At 39.2% G+C, this 19661-nt stretch overlaps 1 protein-coding gene across 10 annotated transcripts in view; it reads left to right on the top strand.

The window, feature by feature from the left end:
* Positions 1-19661, top strand: part of HNF1B (HNF1 homeobox B) — a 78535-nt gene that overhangs the window by 43618 nt on the left and 15256 nt on the right. For 8 of the 10 annotated variants that reach the window (XM_074263504.1, XM_074263502.1, XM_074263500.1 and 5 more), the window contains exons 5-7: positions 5223-5383; positions 10468-10600; positions 18478-18672. In XM_074263504.1, coding sequence (XP_074119605.1) covers positions 5223-5383; positions 10468-10600; positions 18478-18672 — 489 coding nt within the window. The remainder of the gene's footprint in view (positions 1-5222; positions 5384-10467; positions 10601-18477; positions 18673-19661) is intronic. The other 2 variants (XM_074263508.1, XM_074263507.1) reach the window with 1 other exon arrangement.

Here is a 19661-nt window from a genome sequence, read left to right as displayed (position 1 = left end):
GGCTGTATTATTTATTTCCTGGGTGACTATAAGTTATTTCAGCTATAAGCCTGAGTTTCTTTATTTATAAATGGAGGGTGTGGAGGGAGGGGGATGTGGGTGGACTAGATCCCAGCTTCTTATCATGAGTTATAACCCCATATCAAACCTGGTAACTGAATGTAGGAGTAGTAAAATTATGATTTATTATCAGTAAATGTGTGATTTGTATACCTATTTTACATAACTATATACCAGGGTCACATAAAACTTTCTTGAATAAAAAGGGGTCATGAATGGAAAGAGTTTAAGAAGCCCTGGACTAGATAAGCTCTCAGGTTTCTTTCTCCTCTAGATCATATAATACCAGCAACATTAATTCATGCTTTCATTCACAAATTCTTTTATTAATATCACATTCCCTGAAGGCAGGAGTGCCTTCCCCCCCCCCAATTAATAATTTCCAGTGCTTAGCACAGTGCCTGGTACTTAGTAAGTGCTTAATAAATGGTTATTGAATTGAACTGAATAGAAAATTTCATTGTTTGGAGGGAGAAGGCGAGATGCTGTCCAAGTTCTTTTCAGTAGCTTTTAAGACCCTTCTGGTACTCTTTGGTAGACTGATCATAATGGATTATGCTTATGGATTAAACCATTATGTTTCTCTATTGCCCTCAATGCTTTCTAGGTCTGTGAAGTGCCAGATAGTTTTGTTTCATCTTGCTCTAACCAATATTTCTCTCCACCCTCTCTGTTACCACAAATACTCCCTGTTCTAGATGCTGCCTTTCTTCATCAACCTTTGCTATACACAAATACTGGTTTATGTAAGCAATGGCAAGGATTCTTCAGGGCCCTGGACTGCTTAATGGAGAGCTTATGAAGGAAGTTTCTCTAGAGTGCTTAGCACATTGCAGGTGCTTAATAAATGTTTACTGACTGACTGGAGGTTGAAAATAAACATAGACCTGGAGGATGAGCAGCAGTCTCCTCTTGCCACCTTTTTCATGCTCTGCCTATCTCCCACACTCCTTCAGTGCCAATCACATATTCCTTGACAGTGCCTCTTTGGGGTCAGGAACTATAGGACCACCTGCTTACCATCTTTAATTCTAGAAAAGATCTCAGAGTGACAGTAACTCACTTAAGATTACTCAGCAAGTTCATGGAAAAACTGGGAATCGCAATATAAGTACTCCAGCCAGCCAGCCCAGAAAGGGCTTTGTCAATCTCAAAACTCTCTAAGAACCTGAGGTGTGGGTATTGGGATTATTGTTATTATTGATACTTTATCCTCAGGCCAGGTGCTTTGTTTCTAATAAATGGTCCTTGTGTGTGTCTCACCAGGGATTCCTTGTAAAGAAGGCTTTTGTTTCCTGAGGATACCCTTGGTTAATTATTTTAAAATAAATAATTCTGTAGCCTGTGGCAGGGAAGAAGCCTACTCATGACCCATATTTGATCAGCGAAGGGCTGGCCCTCTTCTTTCAGCCAAACTAAATAGATTAAATTGAGAGGCTATGTTTGACTTGAGACTGAATCGATGATGCAGACAGGCTGGGAGATGGAAACATGCCTGGCTCCCAGTACTGTCACCACTCACTCCAGAGCAAAGCATCTTGGGGAGGCAAACAGCTTGTCAGAGCAATGGGGGTGGAAGAAAGAGAGAGAGAGAGAGAGAGAGAGAGAGAGAGAGAGAGAGAGAGAGAGAGAGAGAGAGAGAGAGAGAGAGAGGGAAAGGAGAAAGAGAGAGAGAGAGAGAGAGAGAGAGAGAGAGAGAGAGAGAGAGAGAGAGAGGAGAGAGAGAGAGAGAGAGAGAGGGAAAGGAGAAAGAGAGAGAGAGAGAGAGAGAGAGGAGAGAGAGAGAGAGAGGAGAGAGAGAGAGAGAGAGAGGAAGGAGAGAGAGAGAGAGAGAGAGAGAGAGAGAGAGAGAGAGAGAGAGAGGAAGGAGAGAGAGAGAGAGAGAGAGAGAGAGAGAGAGAGAGAGAGAGAGAGAGAGAGGAAGGAGAGAGAGAGAGAGAGAGAGGAGATGAGAGAGAGAGAGAGAGAGAGAGAGAGAGAGAGAGAGAGAGAGAGAGAGAGGAAGGACAGAAGGAAGGATATTTCTGAAAAATGGGAAGGGCAGGTGAGGAGTAGCAGGAATTTTAAGGGACCAAATAACAGAAGTTCTCAGGATTCTTTGGGGAACTGTTGTCCCTTACAATTTAATAGGATCACAGGTTTAGGGTGGGGAGGGAATTTAGAGACTATTAAAGCTCTGTCACTTTACAAATGAGGAAAATGAGCCCTAGTAAATGTCAATGATTTGCCCAAAATCTCACAGGGAGTGACAGGATCAGAAATTGAATGCAGATCTCCTGACTACTTTCAATTTTGGGCTATTTCTACTGCTTTCCCATTATATTGGTTTTCTTTTGTTACTTTCCTGTGCTTGCGATACCAAGGAATAAGACTTTTTCAAAAGTTGGATTATAGATTTAGAGCTGCAAGGGACCACAGAAGACATAGAGTCCAACCTCATTATATGAGGAAACTGAGGCCCAGAAATTAAGTGATTTGCCTGAGGTCAGACAACTAGTGAGTATCTAAGATGGGATTTGTATTCAGGTCTTCCTGATTTAAAATCTGAGACCCTATTTACTACACACAAAAGAGTATGCAGTTTGGCATGATCACCACTGTGCTGCTCACTCCAGTTGGGCAACTATCTTAGATAATAGCTGAGCTGGAAATTACAAACTAGAACTGGTATCAGAGTTATGGGAATTAGAACTGGCAATTATCTAATCCAGGCATTTTTACCTCTTTTGTGTGGTGGTCCCTTTTGGATAATTTGGTGTAGTGCCTAGACTGGGTTTGGAGGTAGGAAGCCCCGAATTCAGATCTTACCTTGCCAATTGAATGAAGCCTTTTAACCCTTTCTCATAGTGATGTTTTTTTTTTTTTAATGCATAAAATAAACTATACAGGATAACAAAGGAAACCAATCAGATATTCTTTAAAATGAGTTTACAGATCACAAATTCAGATTTGATCCAATCTTATAACTTTCTGGACAAGCAAAGTGAGATTTAAGGAAGATAAAAGACTGATCCAAAGGTTCACAGATTTTTTTAGAAGGATCTTCAAGTTGGAAGGGACCTTAGACATAATCTAATCTAGAATTCTCATATTATAGACAAAGAAACTAGTACTAGGGAAGTCAAATAACTTACATCAATACTATGGGGAAAACTACACCAGAGAGTAGAAAGATGTAGCTGTGTCTTAGAAACAGGGAATCATCAGAAGAATTTTGCAGTTCAATTCAGCCTTCTTTCTGTCTGTTCTGTGTTGGTCCTAAGTTCGTTGTTCATTGCAGTATTAGTCTGAAATATAGATACAGTTATAGATATAGCTAGATATAGAAATATAGTTTGTCTATTCAAATGCATAGTATTGTCAGATCCATAAGAATTCTTCATCCACTTGGTTTTTTTTAGTATGCATAGTTAGGTCAAATTCTCAGTGATTATGATTCAGAGGTTGTTAACCTTTTTTTGTTTCATGGGCCTCTTTTTAAAATGATGTTAGTCTGGCAAACCCCTGGACCTCTTTTCAGCCTGTTTTTAGATGCACAGATTATATAGGTTTGTAAGCTATTGATATTTGAACAGTTATGAAATTATTTAAAAAAAATACAAGTTGAAGTTCACAAGCCTTAGGATTAAAAAAGCCTGCTCTAATGAAGTTTTTTCCTAATCCTCTGTAAAATCTCAAATAGGCAATGGCAGGTTTGAGTTTTGCTGTACATTCTGTGCCTTTGGTGAGGTCAGTCCTTGGACTATTTCAGCTTTCAATTCTATTCTTCTTCCTTTCTCAGGAAGGTCTTGGCTCCCATAACCTGAATATGGACTGAAAACTAGCTGATGATGAATCTGATCTGTATTCAGGTTACAGATCAGATTCATCATCAGCCAGTTTTCAGTCCAATGAGTAACCCTTTTCTTTCCTTGGGTTAGAGGGACACCCTCAACTTGGGTTTCCTCAAACAATTATGTAAAGTAGGGAACAGTCTATGCTTTACTCCTTTTTCTTGAAGAGCTTCTGAGCATTTATATACCCAGTCACAGTGGATAACTAACCATCTACAGTTTGAGTGGCCCTTCCCCCTTCAATCAGATGGGTCTTCCCTTATGATCCAGAAGTCAGCAAATTGAGAACCTCATTAAGGTGTGTAAATTTTAGAGTTAAAGACATAGTTGCAGCCTCATCTCTGTCTTAACATCCTTCTTTGGCTAAGTCAAGGAGTGGACGGGACTAAGACAGAGTTTGGAATGGAGAAGGGATATACACAGGCTTGAGAACTTTGACATGGACTCTGTTATGATCTTTGCCTGGGCCACATATCTAGCGTCCCACTGAGCTTTCTTCTGTCAATGGAATGGATCCTTCCTCTCCCACCAAAAAATGACTAAAATGCTTCCCAGAGTTGAGGAACTCCACAAAGAGACTCAATCAATAAATACAGTCAACAAGCATTATCAAATGTCTGCTGTGTGCCTGCTCCTCTGCTAAGTTCTAATAATAATAAAAAAAAAAAAAGAACTGTTCTTCCCTTTAAGCAGCTCACATTATAAAGAGAAAATGCATAAACATCTATCCATGTGCAAAATATATATTTAGGGCAAATTAGAGCAGGAGCTAGCATGAACTGATTTAAGGACTGATTATTAAATTTTCAACATATACACCATGAAAATCAGTAAATGCTATAAATCATAGCTTGATTTATTGATTCTTTTTCTTGTCTAGATTTAAGAAAGTGATAGAGAAAATTTTAATAATGTAGATTAAATTTAAAAGTGTATTATATGTGCAATATTCTCTTTCCCCCAGCTGATTGTTAAATATTTACTAGCATATCTCTGATGTGGAGCTAATTTCAAAGGGAAAACACCAGGAAGTGCTGACTAAGAATTAGAAAGCCACAAAGAAGTGTACTCTGACTAAGGGGAATACCAAAGGGTTCCTTCTAAATCTCCTATAACCTAAGGAAAGGGAATAGATGCAATAAGATGCCCACCCAAAATGAACATCATGGTTCTACCACTTCGATCTCCTAGGAAGGTTACCAAAAGTTTTGGGATGGGAGTGTATTAGCTTTGTTTTCCTCTCAGGGAGTGGAGACCATTAAATCAGATATTTTGCATTTCTAGAGGTCATTCTAATGACCCATCACTTGGGCTCATGTTGTCTTGCAGGAGTGAGATACAGCCAGCCAGGAAATAATGAGGTCACTTCCTCCTCCACTATCAACCATCATGGCAACAGCGCCATGGTGACCAGCCAGTCGGTTCTCCAGCAGGTTTCTCCAGCAGGCCTGGACCCCGGCCACAGTCTCCTCTCACCTGATGGTAAATTGGTGAGTACACCTGGGCCATTGTAGCAGTAGGAGCTGATAAGATAAGAGGCAAAACAAACAGGACTTCTCACAAGGCCTACCTTAAACAATGAAGCATTGTAACCCCAGAAAAAAAAATCAGGGGCTGTTCACAGTTGGAACGGAAAGGCAGTGCTGTGTGACCCTGTCTTTGGCTGGTGGAAGAAGTGTTCAGTTTGAACCCAGCCAATAAATCTGACAGAGAGCTGCTCTCATTTTATTGATTGAATGCCTCATAAAGGAGCACAGTGGGTGGGACACTGTTTGTCTTTTGCTGCTGATGACATTCACATTGATAAAACTCGTTCATGGGGTGGTTGGCTCCTTCCCCCCCCCCCCCTTTTATTTCTTTCCTTTTTTTTTTTTTTTTTTTTTTTAATGCTCTAAAGTCAGGAGTTCTTACCAGAAAGCATTTCATCGTGAAACATTTCCCTATTGCCCTCTTTACTCTCCCATCTTATCCTTTCCCCCCTTCTACTGTTTGTTTCCTCCTTGCTGTTAAGCATGGAGCAGATTGGGATTTAGAACTGGGCCACAGATGATGGTCAGAAGACATTTCTAAAATTGGGCTGTTGGATGACATTTTCAGTGGGCTCTGTCACCATGTGGCTCAATAGGACACCTGAAACAAAATTGCTGGAGAGATGTGATATTGTCAGTTTCCTCCAACAATATCATATCCCCTCATCAAGCAGACCTTCTTGTACTTTAAAGTTTACCTATTTGGTTCAATTCAAAGAATTTTTTTTGAGTTTCTACTATATGCTAGACCTTATGGTGCTGAGTATAAAAAACAATGCAGTACAATACAATACAATACAATTGTCCCTGACCCCAAGGGGCTTACATGCTATCAGGGAAGATGAGAGAAGATATAAGATGCATAGAGATATCATTCTAATCTTTTCCTACAGTTGAAATGAAACAGATTGGAACTGCTAAGTGATTAAAAACCCACACAAGTCTCAAAGAGCAAGGAAGAACGAATAGCATCACGATCCTTATGAAACTTGGTCGGAAGTGGAAATTTTATTCTTTGGATCATGCTCTGCTTGTGAGATCATACAGAGGTGCTAGTTTTCACCATGGAGGTGGGGCTGGAGCACACTCCCTAAAGGTTCAGCCCTCTTCAACGGAGCACCTGACAAGAATGGGAGGGGCATCCAAGTCCCTGTGCCAGACCTTGATGCTTAGGTTGTGTAGGCAACACAGGAAGGGCAGGTCACAGGTGATTGGCTGCCTGGCTTCCTGAAGGAAAAACAGCATGTGGTTTCTGTTGGCTTGAGCAGGCTTAGTCAGTACTAGTTTCAGGTAACTGAGGGCTGCTTTCCCCAGCTGAGTACTCTTCAAGGAAAATGCAAGGGTGTTTCCTGCCCCACCTTCCCTGTGCCTTTTCCTTCCCTCATTCTTCTAACCTATCCCATGAATATAATTCATCTCTTGATGAATTCATGAGATGAATTCATCTCTTGAAAAAGATCCTTCCCCGTGAATCCAAACTATTATGGGATTGACACAAAATCCAATCCTTAGAATTTCTGTTTGGTCACATTGGGACCAAAATCCCCACTAGCTAAGACCCAGTTTGGTCTCATTGAAGTCACATGGGAAAGATTTAATTTCTCAGTTGAATTGATTTTTTCGAAGTTTCTGAGTGTCCCAAAGAAACTTTACCTTGGGGTTTGCAAATGTTTTTTGAACCTCAGCTTCCACTCAAGAAGATCGATTTAGTAGAACAGGACCAACTTACTCTACACCCAAACTATCAACTTGCTTGTTTCCCTCTCTCATCTCAAATCCCATCTGTGACATTAGCTGTGTAATTCCAGCCAAGCGACTTAACCTCTGTACCTCAGGAGGCTCCCTAGGAATTGGATACTAAGTCATTGAGGATTTGCACTGGAAGAAGGAGCTTCCAGTGTTGACAAAATCACAGACCTTTGTGTATTCCCCAAGGGAACACTGATTTGTATGGATCCAGCTATGACTAGTCAGTCTTCCTTGTGACCCATTGTGGCAAGACAGCTGATCAGGTTATCCTGGGGAGTGTGTGTGTGGGAAGTGCTATATATCTCCCAAATATCCACAAAACTCAATTGTTTTCTTTAGCAGTTTATTGGACACCCATCAACACAATTAACAAATAGAAACTGGGAAGGGAAATTATATTTTTACATTAGCAGGAACAGAGGCAATTACATAGGCAGGTATTCCAACCCTTAGACCCAGAATTTCCATAACACACACACACACACACATACACATATAGAGTATATATTTATACACACATGTGTGTGTTCTTCCTCCATCCCTCAAAAAAAAAATAAGGCAGAAAAAATCCCAAGAACTCTTTTGTCCCTTTCTTGACTTTCTCAAAGGACTATGCTACTTAACTGGTCCAGTCCTGGAACAGGTTATTGGTGTGTGTGTGTGTGTGTGTGTGTGTGTGTGTGTGTGTGTTTTATGACTGCCATTTCAAAAACAAGTCTAGCAAACAGGCTGGTTCTCTTCTTGTTTGATGTGTGGTCAGAATTCTTTCTGAGTCATGTGACCCCGAGCTCATTTCTTGATGCTCAATTTAAAAACACAAACCTGTTTTTTTTTTTTTTTTTTTTTTTTCCATTTTCTTAACTTAACCTTGGAAACCACTGGCTTGGCTGGAATGGCAGCATTGGCATACAATAGCTTGCTTGATACAAATGGTGTGTGTAACCTTTGAACTTCAGAACTCTCCATAACAAGAGTTTCCAGAAAAGATGCTTAGTTGACTTCTAGTCACATTCTCCAACCAGTTTTGGTATCAAAGTTTCTTCACATCATCATGGGTGAAACCAATCAATCAACCAGTAAGAATTTATTATTTGAGGCAATGTAGTATAATGGGTAGAGAGCTAACCTTGGAACCTTGAAGACCTGAGTTCAAGTGTTTCCTCTGACACACGCTGGTTGTGTGAACCTGGACAAATTGATTAATCTCTTTGTTGTTTAATCAACTGTCTAAGAATAAAACTTGAAATGAATGTATTGACCTGCATTGGTACAGGGAATCCTGTCATCTGGGAACTCTAGGTGCCAGTGAAATAGATTTTCCCCTCTCCCTTGTACACCAAGTATTGTCTTATGGTGATGGGAACACAAAGATTAATTGTTCTTGATTTTAGGGAGCTTGCAATCCTTTAAGGAAAGCAATGTCTGTGTATACATACAGGTATATACACATACACATACACACATTGCTTTATTTGTATTTATATATACACACACATATGTAAGTTTATACAAAATACTTAGAAAAATTGTCATGTGTTTTTCCCCCTGAGGCAATTGGGGTTAAGTGACTTGCCCAGGGTCACACAGATAGGAAGTATAAAGTATTTGAGGTCACATTTGAACTCAGATCCTCCTTACTTCAGGGCTGGTGCTCTATCCACTGTACTACCTAGCTGCCCCCATGTTTTTTTTTTTCCTAAAAAAAGTATTTTAGTCAACCCAATCCACAGGGATATAGCAATGCAAGTGAGAAAGAAAGGAAAGGATGTGCTTTTTGGCATTTTCACCATTGCCATGCCAATGAATAAAAATGAGTATGGTTATATTGCTGAAGTGGAAGTGGGAATGGAGTGAAAAATTTGAGGTAAAGGTAGCAAATTATGAGGAAATTAAAAGAAACATGAAGCTTGGGGGAGATGTCTATGGGTCAGTAATCTTAGGGTCAGAAGTGGAAATATGTGTTCAGGGGAACATGTTTCTCTTTCACCCAATTCACTAAGTTTAAAGAGCCAAACTTTAAGAAAGTCTAGTAAAATGTAAGTTCTTGAGGCTGAGAATAAATTAATGTCAGGTTTTCATGTTTGCTTTTGTATCCCCAATTCTAAATGCTTATTTGTAGTCTAGGCCTATGTTTTCACTGGGCTGGCTACTTCCTAGTGTGGAAAGACCATCTGCAGAAAAGAAGTGCCTGGATGCGTGGGATTGAACTTAGGTGATATACTAAATAAAACTCAGGACTTAGAGTTGAAATAGATGTGAATTTGAATCCTCTGTCAAACACTTAATTGTGTAATTCATTGAGCAAATCAATTAGAGTGTCTTGGACTCAGTTTTCTTATCCATAAAATGAGGATAATAATAGCACTTATTTTACTAGTCTGTTTTAAGATCAAAGGAAATATTTGTAAACACTTAACACAGTGGGTATCACATAGTAGGTGCTTAATAAATGCTTGTTCTCTTTTCCCCTGTTAAGAGATTAAATGGCTGCCCATGCAGCCATACAAACAATATCAGAAGTAGAACTACAACTTCAGGTGTTTCAAATTTCTAAGGTTAAGCCTCTCTCTATAAAGCATGCTACTCTGCATACAGTAGGTGCTTAATATATATTTATTGAATTTAATGGAGAAATAATTTTATACTTTTAATGATAGCTTTAAATCTCTTAAAATTTGGTGCTTTTCCCTTTGTATTCCCAGCCTAGGTAGACTATTGTTTTTTGTCTTTTTGTTTTAATAATGAAAATAAAAAGAAATGGATTTCATTGCAAGTTAGGGGCAAAATCTTTAGGAAGTGGCAATGACTGCTAGGGAGAGACTAGCTGGGTGCTGTAAATGCCCAGCAAGCTTGCCCTACTCTCTGCAACATCTAGAGCTAGGAATCCTCCTTGGATACCCTATTAGAGGGCAGGGACTGTATTTTCATCCTCAGTGATTATAAAACAGTAAACCTGTAAATGATGCCTTTTCATTCATTCACTTGGCTGTTCTGTTTCTTCTCTTCTCCACTCTCAACCACAATATAATGATTTCCTTCATTTAATTATTTTTGTCATCCCACATCATTATATTTCCTCAATATCACTCCCACAGAACTCTCAGGTTTGGGGTTAAGGTTTCCAGCAGAGCAGATATGAGATGCCAATCATTTGCAGTGGGAACAAGGGCTCTTAGGCAGGATGACTCAATAAAATCAAAAGTGAAGGATACTGAATTGAAGCATAAAGTTGAATTTTGTTTTGCATCCTCTTCCTTCCTCCTCCATTCATGTTGTTCTCTTGTCTCTTTTGGCAGATCTCCGTCTCAGGAGGGGGCTTGCCCCCAGTCAGCACCCTGACGAACATCCACAGCCTTTCCCACCACAACCCCCAGCAATCTCAAAACCTCATCATGGCACCTCTCTCAGGAGTCATGGCAATTGCACAAAGTAAGCTATGTTCTTAACTTTCAGGGTGCAGAGAGATGAGTCAGCACAGAATCACGAGTGACTAGCACATATTCTCCTCCCATCAACCATCACTTGTTACTGATTCCCTGAGATTGAAATGCCTTACCTTCTTAGCTTTTTTTGGTCAGTAGGAAGTAGAATTGTTTTAAGTTGAGGAGACTAAGAAGTTACAATTAACTTTCTTCAAGAAGGATGATAGATTTAGAGCTGGGAAAGGATCTTCAGGGGCATAAATAGTCCAACCCACTCTTTTACAGATGAAGAAACTGAGGACTATAGGTAATTTTGAATCAGAAATTTAGAACTGGAAGAGATATTAGTGACCATCTAGTCCTGTAGTTCCCAATGGTTTTTGTTCCATGAACTCCTTTAATCAAAACAACAATTTGTTGGGAACCCCTGGGATAATTTAATATATTACAAATAATATTTTACAATTTTTTATTGCTTAAGATGTCATTAAAGAATATTTAGACAATCCTCTTAGACTGTCATCAAAAATCCCTGTGTGTTTGTGAACCACTAAATGGGAACTAGTCTAAACACTTCATTTTACATATAAGGAAACTGAGGCCTTGCCCAAAGTCAGACCGGGGAAATTTGAACCCAGATTTTCTGCCTCTACTCTCTATACTGCTAGGCTGTGCTAATGTTTGTCCTCCATGTTGACGCATGGCATCAGGTGAGATGAGGCCGAAATTAAAACAGGAAATATGGTGCTGAGACCCAAAGGTTAATTTCTTTACTGTCAGTGATAGAATACTGAAGGGGACAACAAAAGGAGATTGTAGCATATTCCTATCTGGAGAACTTTAAGGAGAAAACAGATGTCCTGAAAAAATAAAGAGCCAAAGGCTAGGATTCTTTCAAGTTCTGTGATTCTAAGATTCAAGAGCAGGGTTTTCTTAACCTTTGTTGGGGTCCTGTATGTTTCTGACAGTACATTTCATAGAAGCCCATGGACTTTTTCTCAGAAACATGTTTTTAAATCCATACAAGTAATAATAAAAACAAGTGTTTGTATAGCTTTTCAAACTTTGCGAAGCACTTTTTACATATTATCTCATTTGATCCTTCCAAAAATCCTGTGAGGTAGATGCTATTACAATGTTCATTTTTGCAGATGAGGAAACAAAGGCAAACAGAGGTTCAAAGCCTGATCCAGGCTTTACAATGTAAAAAAATAGTTAATAACATGTTTTTTGAAATCTAGTGGACTTCACATTAAGAATTCCTCATTTAAAAGTTGACTTTTCTGCTATCTCAGAAGGAAGTGATGAAATGTTGAAGCAGGTTGGGTGTATCTATGTGTCCCTCTGACATATGTAATACATGTGAGTTTTCATGATCATGCTTTATGCATCTGTCCTTCTCCAACTGAAAATAGAGACCTTTAGAAAGATTTGCCAAGGAGACACAGCAGAGACCATAGCTCCTTTGGTCTAGTGGAAAAGGCCTTAGGCAGGGGGTCCATTATTCAATCTGTAAACATTGACTACCTAATATGGTTGATGTCTTAATGGATAGCAATCTTGCCTCCAGGTCTATCTGAATTCAGGTCCCTACTTCTGACTGTGCACTAATATACCAGGAGACCTTGGGCTTTAAGCAGCTAATTTGATAAGTTGACATTGGTAGAGTATCCCCACTTTCATTCCCTATTCCAATAACATCAGCGATCCAGATCCCATGTTATGGATGCCAGAGACCATTTGAGGGCCTATATCTGTGATTCAGTCCCAAGTCTGATACTTAACAAGCTATGGGATCATAGTTACTTCCTATTTCTTTTTTTTTTTTGGGGGGGGGAAGGGTGGTATGTGTCAGTTTCCTCTTCTGAAAAATGAGAAACTTGGGATAAATGATCTGAAAGGACCATTTACAATCTTCCTCTCCTCTTTGAATCTTCTCTATCACCTCTGCAGGCATGAAATCATCTCACTTCACAATAACAGCCTTAAATTATGTTTAAATTCTATTGAAAAGTTGCAAAATCCTGCTCTAAGGATTTTCAGCTGATCACCCTTCTATAATATTGTTCCTGGGAAACTGACAGTTTTCTCTATCATTTCTTTACTCAATACCATACTTTGTAGAATCAATTAGTGATGTTAAGTGGGGTCTGCTTGAACTTGCTGTCCCACCTTGTCCTCAGCATAATTTGGTTCTTGCTAGATGGTGTACTGAATAGAGTGGCCAGTCCTGGAATGGCCAGTCAGGAGGATCCGAGTTCAAATCTGACCCCAGACAATTACTATAACTATGAATCCAGGCAAATCACTTAATCCTGCTTGCCTTAGTTTCCTTATCTGTAAAATGAGCTAAAGGAGGAAATAGCAAACACTCCAATATTTTTCCCAAGAAATTCCCAAATGGACTCGAGAAGAGTCCAACATGACTGAAAAACAATTCAGCAGTAACAACACTAGTTACCTGTTCTTGCTCCAATCTGTCCTAGATTTTTTAAACTTTCCTTTTGTTTATTTATAGTTTATTCTTAGTTATTTTTTGCTATCAATAAGCAAATGCTTCCCCTCCTTTTGTCTCCAAGTTTTTTTGGAAAAAGAAAAAAGAAAATAAAATTATTGTAGCAAACATACATAGGCAAGCAAAACAAATTCCTGCATTGGTTATGTCCCAAAATGATTCTATTCTCTGTTAAAAGGGGTGGGGTGGGATGTAGAATGGGTCATTGTTGATCCCTTGGAGTCATGGTTGGTCATTCCACTGATCAGAGTTCTTAAATTTACAAAAGCTGCTTGTCTTTATAATATTGTGACTATATAACTTGTTCTTCTGTTTCCATTCACTTCATTCGGCATCTGTTCAAACAACTCTTCCAAAGTTTTTCTAAATCAGTCCCTTATTTCTTGTAGGATAATCATATGTGATACATTATATCCATATATCATATCTATAATGCTTACAGACTAATTTTGTTAGCCATTTCCCAGATAAGCATCTACTTAGTCCTTCAGTTTTTTGTCACCACAAAAAGGCTGCTGTAAAGATTTTTGTACATATGTGTACATTTTTATGAATATTAAAAAGTATTTGCATAACAACCTTGGCTTTAGAGCGAAGGCACCTATATTCAGCTATTGGTTGTGCTTCTTGCTATATCATTTAACTTTATTTGTTCTCTTTGGGCTATAGTCTAGTAATGATATCTATCACTTGGTCAAAGGGCATGCTCAATTTAGTGATGCTTTCCCAGCTCCTTTTCTCTCCCCTCTTTCTAGGTAGCTTTATCTCTCTTCTTTGAGGAAATCAAGTGTCTTTATTCCTTCCACTGTCTTTACATGTATGATACAGAGCTGAAATAAATGATGGGAGAGGGAGAGAGAGGAATAAGTATTTATAGAGCTCCTGCTATGTGAGAGGTATCGTACTAAACATTTTACAGATATTATCTCATTTGATCCTCACAACAATCCTGTTACTATCCTAATATTTGAGTCAATTGTAGAAAACAGGTTAAATGACTCTCCCAAGGTCTCACAACTTTAAAATGTCTGAGTTTAAATGTGGATTGAGATATTCTTCACTCCAAGACCAGTACCACCTACAGTATGAACTCAATTGCTCCTGAAATAGTCTATTCAAAAACATTTTGCCATCCCCTTTTCCTCAGCTGCTTGGAAATCAATGCCTTTTTTTTTTTTTTAATCAAAAGGAGATAATCAAGTGAAAATCACAGGGACCTTTAAGGAGCTCACCAGATGAAAGGCTGTAATCATGCAAGGTTTTCCCATGGGCCATCATGAAGTAGTTGGAGCCATATGGAGTGTTTGCATATGTCAACAGTGGCATTTGAATGGGGGATCCAGAGATTGAAGCCATCCTGCTGTTCTTTAGACTTCTCTAGATGATTTGTGGTTATAGATAAGCTATCCCAATTCTTTTTTTTTTTCCTTCTCTTCATTCAAGCACTGCTCAACACTGATTTGAGCCTGTTTTTCCAACAATCTTGAAGTTAATTTTCTTTCCTGTTTTAGCCAGAGAGAATAGCATGAAAAACTGAAGAAGTTTGGAAAGGGTTGCCAGAAACCATTTGCCATTGCTACTCAAATCCTCCCTCCTTAGATTTATTCTTGAACTTTCATTACTGAGATCTTGCTTCAGGATTGTAGGAGAGGAAGAAAGGAATGGTAACAATTTCTATGTACTTAGACTGAAACACAGAATGTGTTAGAGGGCTGAACTTTCAGAACGCAGGGAGATCACAGAATCATATGGCCCAATGGCGTAGAGTATTAGAAGTAGAGTCAAGAAAACCTGAGTTCAAATCTGATTGAAGATACTTACTAACAGGGTGTTCCGGAATAAGTCACTTAATCCTCCCTGTCTCTCTGTCTCTATGTCTCTTTCTCACAGTTTTCCTCATCTGTAAAATTAGGATAATAATAGTAATAGCATCTACCTTCCAGGGTTGTGTATATATATACATACACAAACACACAGTACTTTGGTAACTTTCAAGGCTGCATAAAAGCTGGTAATATTTTATGATCCTATGAGCATAAGTTTAGTGCAGGAAGGAATATTTATTTAGTATATAATTTATATATACCAAATTTAAGTGGGAATTTAAGTGATTGCCACTGATCACATAGATAGTATATACAGAGATGGAATTTGAACTCAGGTCTTCCTGATTTTCCATTCTGTAAGCCACACTATTTCTCTGGAATCAGATCTCCCCTCTCTGCACTGTGTGTAATTATAGGTCACTTCAATGCTCCAGCCTCAATTTCCTCATCTGTGAAATGGGTACAATAATACCTATAGTCCTCACAAAAAGGGTTAAATGATCAAATTAGATGATTCAAAAACTTTTATTAGCATCAGACATGATTATCATGAAACTCTTTGTGTGGACAGGGTCTCATTCCCTTTCTCAGTCTGCTTATCAGATGCTAGGACTTCCTTTCTCACAGTATGATGTCACAGAGAGCTGATGTCAGGCTAGGTAGCCCTGGTTTATGGTCCTAGCTTTGCCATGCCACTGTGTTGTGTGACCTTGGTCAAGTCATAATTCCCAGTATTCTAGGAAGCTCTCTAAGACTATAAGTTTCAGATAAGGGGTCAAGCTGCATTGATAGATTTTTTTCATTAGGGAGTTCTTTTGTCAATGAAATTATGTTTCCCATTTCACAGAAGGAGCTACCTGTATGGTGAATTGGAAAGAAGATCTGGATTCAAATTCTACCTCTTACTATTCTCATGATTTAGTTATTTCACTTTTCTGTGATTCAGTTTCATCTGTAAAATGAAGGGGTTGAACTAGATAGTCTTGGAGGCCACTTATAGACTCTAATATAAACACTAGATCAATAGGACTTCCCTAGAGCTAAAAATCTTTGGCAAATAAGTGGGGAAAAGTGGGGGAAAAGGTATCAGGTGGAATAGTGAAGAGCTGGAGAGAGCCTGAGCTATTGGGGATGTAGAAGACTGAGTAGCTTTGAGGAGTATCAGAAAGCAGAGACCTTCTTGAGCACCCCACCCTCCACAAACCAAGAAGATCATTGCTGCTCTTGTAATTCTGCCAAAGGCTCCAGCCTTCCAGACAGCTGATAACAATATCAGCTAAAACTCCCAATGTGCAATTGTTGAGAGCTTTGCTTTATCTTGGATTGGATTGGGGGGGATGGGCAGGGAAAAAAGGTCTTCACCCAGTTAAAAGTCTATGGCTCCTTACATGTGTCTTGTGTACTTTGCCTATTTCACTTCACTTGAGATACCTGAGAAAAAACACCCCCATTTTTTCTGCTTCTCCCTTTTTGGGTGCCCTTTTAAATTCCCTTCCTGCCTTAAGGAGGCAGTATCAAGTTCTTCCTCATATTATATATACATATAGTATCATAGAAAAGATAATAGATTTGGAGTCAGACTGGTGTCATTTATGCTGCTTACTGCCAATGTGGTCAAGTCATTTGTACTCTTATTTCCTTATCAAGAAAAAAGAGGGGGTTGAACAAGATGGTCTCTACATTTCCTTCAAGCTGTAAATCTGTGCTTCTCTGATCTATGACATAGTTGGTGGGTTAGGGAGTGAAGAGGAGGTTTCATCACCTCTCAGTTATTTATGGGAGGGAAAACCTTGCCCCAGCCTCCAGATCAACTCCTCTCTTGTAACAAAGAAAACAATTAAGCAAATCCACTTGATATAGGGACCCCGTACCTGACAATGTGTAAACACTGCTTTAATATTCTTTTCCTTTCTTCCTCACTCTGCTTATTTCTCACTTCCTCTCATTATATAGTATTGTATTCTAAGTCCCAACAATCCCTCCCCAATCACACTTAGTAATTAGACTTCTCTAACTACTGCTTTTGGAATTGACACACTCTTGAGGGAGAATTTTGGGAAGGTCTACAGAGAGCCCCCTATTCAGGGACTCAATCCCAAATTCAGAAGTAGAAAAGTGTCCTGATGTAATTAGGATCCAAATACAGTAGCCAGGTCCTGGTACCATCATCTTGATGTCAAGGGAACTGATACCCACTACATCTACTTATAAGGACAGACTCTAATTTAATGCTAGCTCCTTCTTATGTGACATCTGTCCTGCTCCCTAACTATAATCTTTTGCTGCTTGACACTTAAATTCAGATCTATCTCTCTGAGACCCATCCTGCTTCACTTTTTACTACAGATGGAAAATTGGCCAACATACTCAACACATCACACTAGGAATATTCATAAGATTGCTCTCCAGGTACAAGAGAATGACTTTGAGCTGAGCTTGGGCTCCTTCACTTTCCTGCCCTCTTCTGGTTGGATGCAAATTAGCATCTTTAGGTGTAAATGAACCCTGTTTTAGCACAGATACCACGCTGTATCCTGAATTCACAGTCTGAACTGTGGTCTGATGGAGAGAATTAATTTTCTCTGTTTTTAAATTTTAAATTAAAATTAAAATTTATTTTTCTCAATTAGAAAACATTTATTTTCTCTCCTTCCTATCCAGAAAAAACAAGCAAAAATAAAACCATTATAATATTTATTGCTTTAAAGATTATTAAACTGAGCAGATACTTTGATAGAGCAATATTACTTTCTATTAAGTTTAGATTAAAAAGATATTAAAAAAAGGGAAAAGACTAATGCACACAGATACTTATAGCAGTCCTTTTTGTGGTGACAAAGAACTGGAAACTATAAAGATGTCCATCAGTTGAAGAATGGTAAACAAATGATGGTATATAGATGTAATGGAATAGTGTTGTGCCATAAGAAATGACCAAAAGGGAAGGTGTCAGAGAGACCTGGCAAGACTTGTACTGATTTTCTCTTGACACAAAAGATGATTCCTCTCCTCTTCTCTCTTTTTTTCTTCTTTCCTCTCTTTCCTCCTCCTCCTCCTCTTCCTCCTTTTCTCTGTCTCTCTTTGTTTTTCTCTCCTGCTCTTCTATTTCTCTTCTCCTTTCTCTTATTTTTTCTTTTCTCTGTCTCCCCTTCCTCCCTTCCTCCTTCTCCTTTCCTCCTCTTCCTTCTCTGTCTCTGTCTCTGTGTCTCTCTCTGTCTCCCTCTCCTCTCTATCTCTGTCTCTCTGTGTGGGTGTATCTCTTGCATCTATCTCCTCCTCCCCCTTCCCCTTCTCTTTATCTCTTTCTGTGTCTTTCTCTTTGTGTGTTTCCTTCTCTATCTTCTCTTCTTCTCTTTGTTTGTGTCTCTTACCCTCCCTCCCTTTTTTCCATCTCAGTGTCTTTCCCCAACCCCCAAGCCCTTTTCTCTCAGCATAATTTTCCCAGAGGTACCTGCCAACCCCAGGTGAGAGGGAGGGAGCAGCTGCTAAGCTGGGAGTCCCTGTGTCCAAAGGCTTCTCCACTGTCTTCTCTTGCTCCCACAGGCCTCAACACGTCCCAAGGCCAGAGTGTCCCTGTCATCAACAGTGTGGCGGGCAGCTTGGCCGCCCTGCAGCCCGCCCAGTTCCCCCCGCAGCTGCACAGCCCTCATCAGCAGTCGCTCCTACAGCAGCCCCCTGGAAACCCTATGGCCCAGCAGCCTTTCATGGCGGCAGTAACTCAGCTCCAGAACTCCCACAGTAAGAAGCCGGCAAGGCGGGGGGCGGGTGGGCAAGACCTGACAAGGCTCCCCCTCTCTCTCTCCTCCAAGTTTTGATCCCCCGCTATTCCAGTGCAGATTATGGTCACCTCCTTTCAGAGGGAGTAAATAGGATTTACTGAATTCAATTTGGAACCACCAGGCAGAGCAGAGAGAGGCTTAGAAGGATTGAGGTTTAATGGAGAGGATACTAAATTTGGATTCAGGAAGACATGGGTTCAAACATAACTTGAGATATTATTCATCTTCTCTGTGCCTCAGTTTCCTTTTCTGTAAAATGAAAAGGTAATATTCAGTTTCTTGGGCTGGTGCTTCTTTCTGGGCTTGGTTTTTTTTTTCCCCCATTCAGTTGAATTCCATTTTACTGTCACTTATTAAGCACCTACTATGTACCAGCTCCCAATACTGTGTACTGGGAACAAAACAAGACAAAAACAAAACAATCCCTTTCTTCGGTGAATTTACATTCTGGGGGGGGAGTAGGGAAGAAAACTACACACAAATATATTTATATTTGTGTATGTGCATCTGTACATAATATATAAATGTGAATACACATAAATACATATGTATATATGTTACAATGTAAACACAAATATATGCATAGACATACTTGTGTTTCTATGTGTGTGTATGTATATACACATATATGCTTATGCACACACATGTGTATGCACATGCACATCTATATAAATACACACAAGGTAATTACAGGAAGGTAAAGATATGAAAATGGGGAGGGGATCATATCAGTGTTTTTAACCTTTTTATTGTATTGTTACCCTCTTTAGTGGTTTGTTGAAGCCTCAGAATAATCTTTTTAAATGCATAAAATAAAATATAAAAGGAACCAATTTTATTGAAATATAGTTATCAGTATTTTAAAAAAGCAAGCTCATAGACCTTAGGTTAAGAGCCCCTAGACTAGACAGTCTCTAAAGTGCTATCCAACTCTAACTTTTTTGAGTC

Source organism: Sminthopsis crassicaudata, chromosome 4 (genome assembly GCF_048593235.1).
Source record: "Sminthopsis crassicaudata isolate SCR6 chromosome 4, ASM4859323v1, whole genome shotgun sequence".
Lineage (NCBI taxonomy): Eukaryota > Metazoa > Chordata > Mammalia > Dasyuromorphia > Dasyuridae > Sminthopsis > Sminthopsis crassicaudata.
The sequence above is the reverse complement of the archived record's forward strand: the minus strand, read 5'-3'. Positions and strand labels throughout refer to the sequence as shown.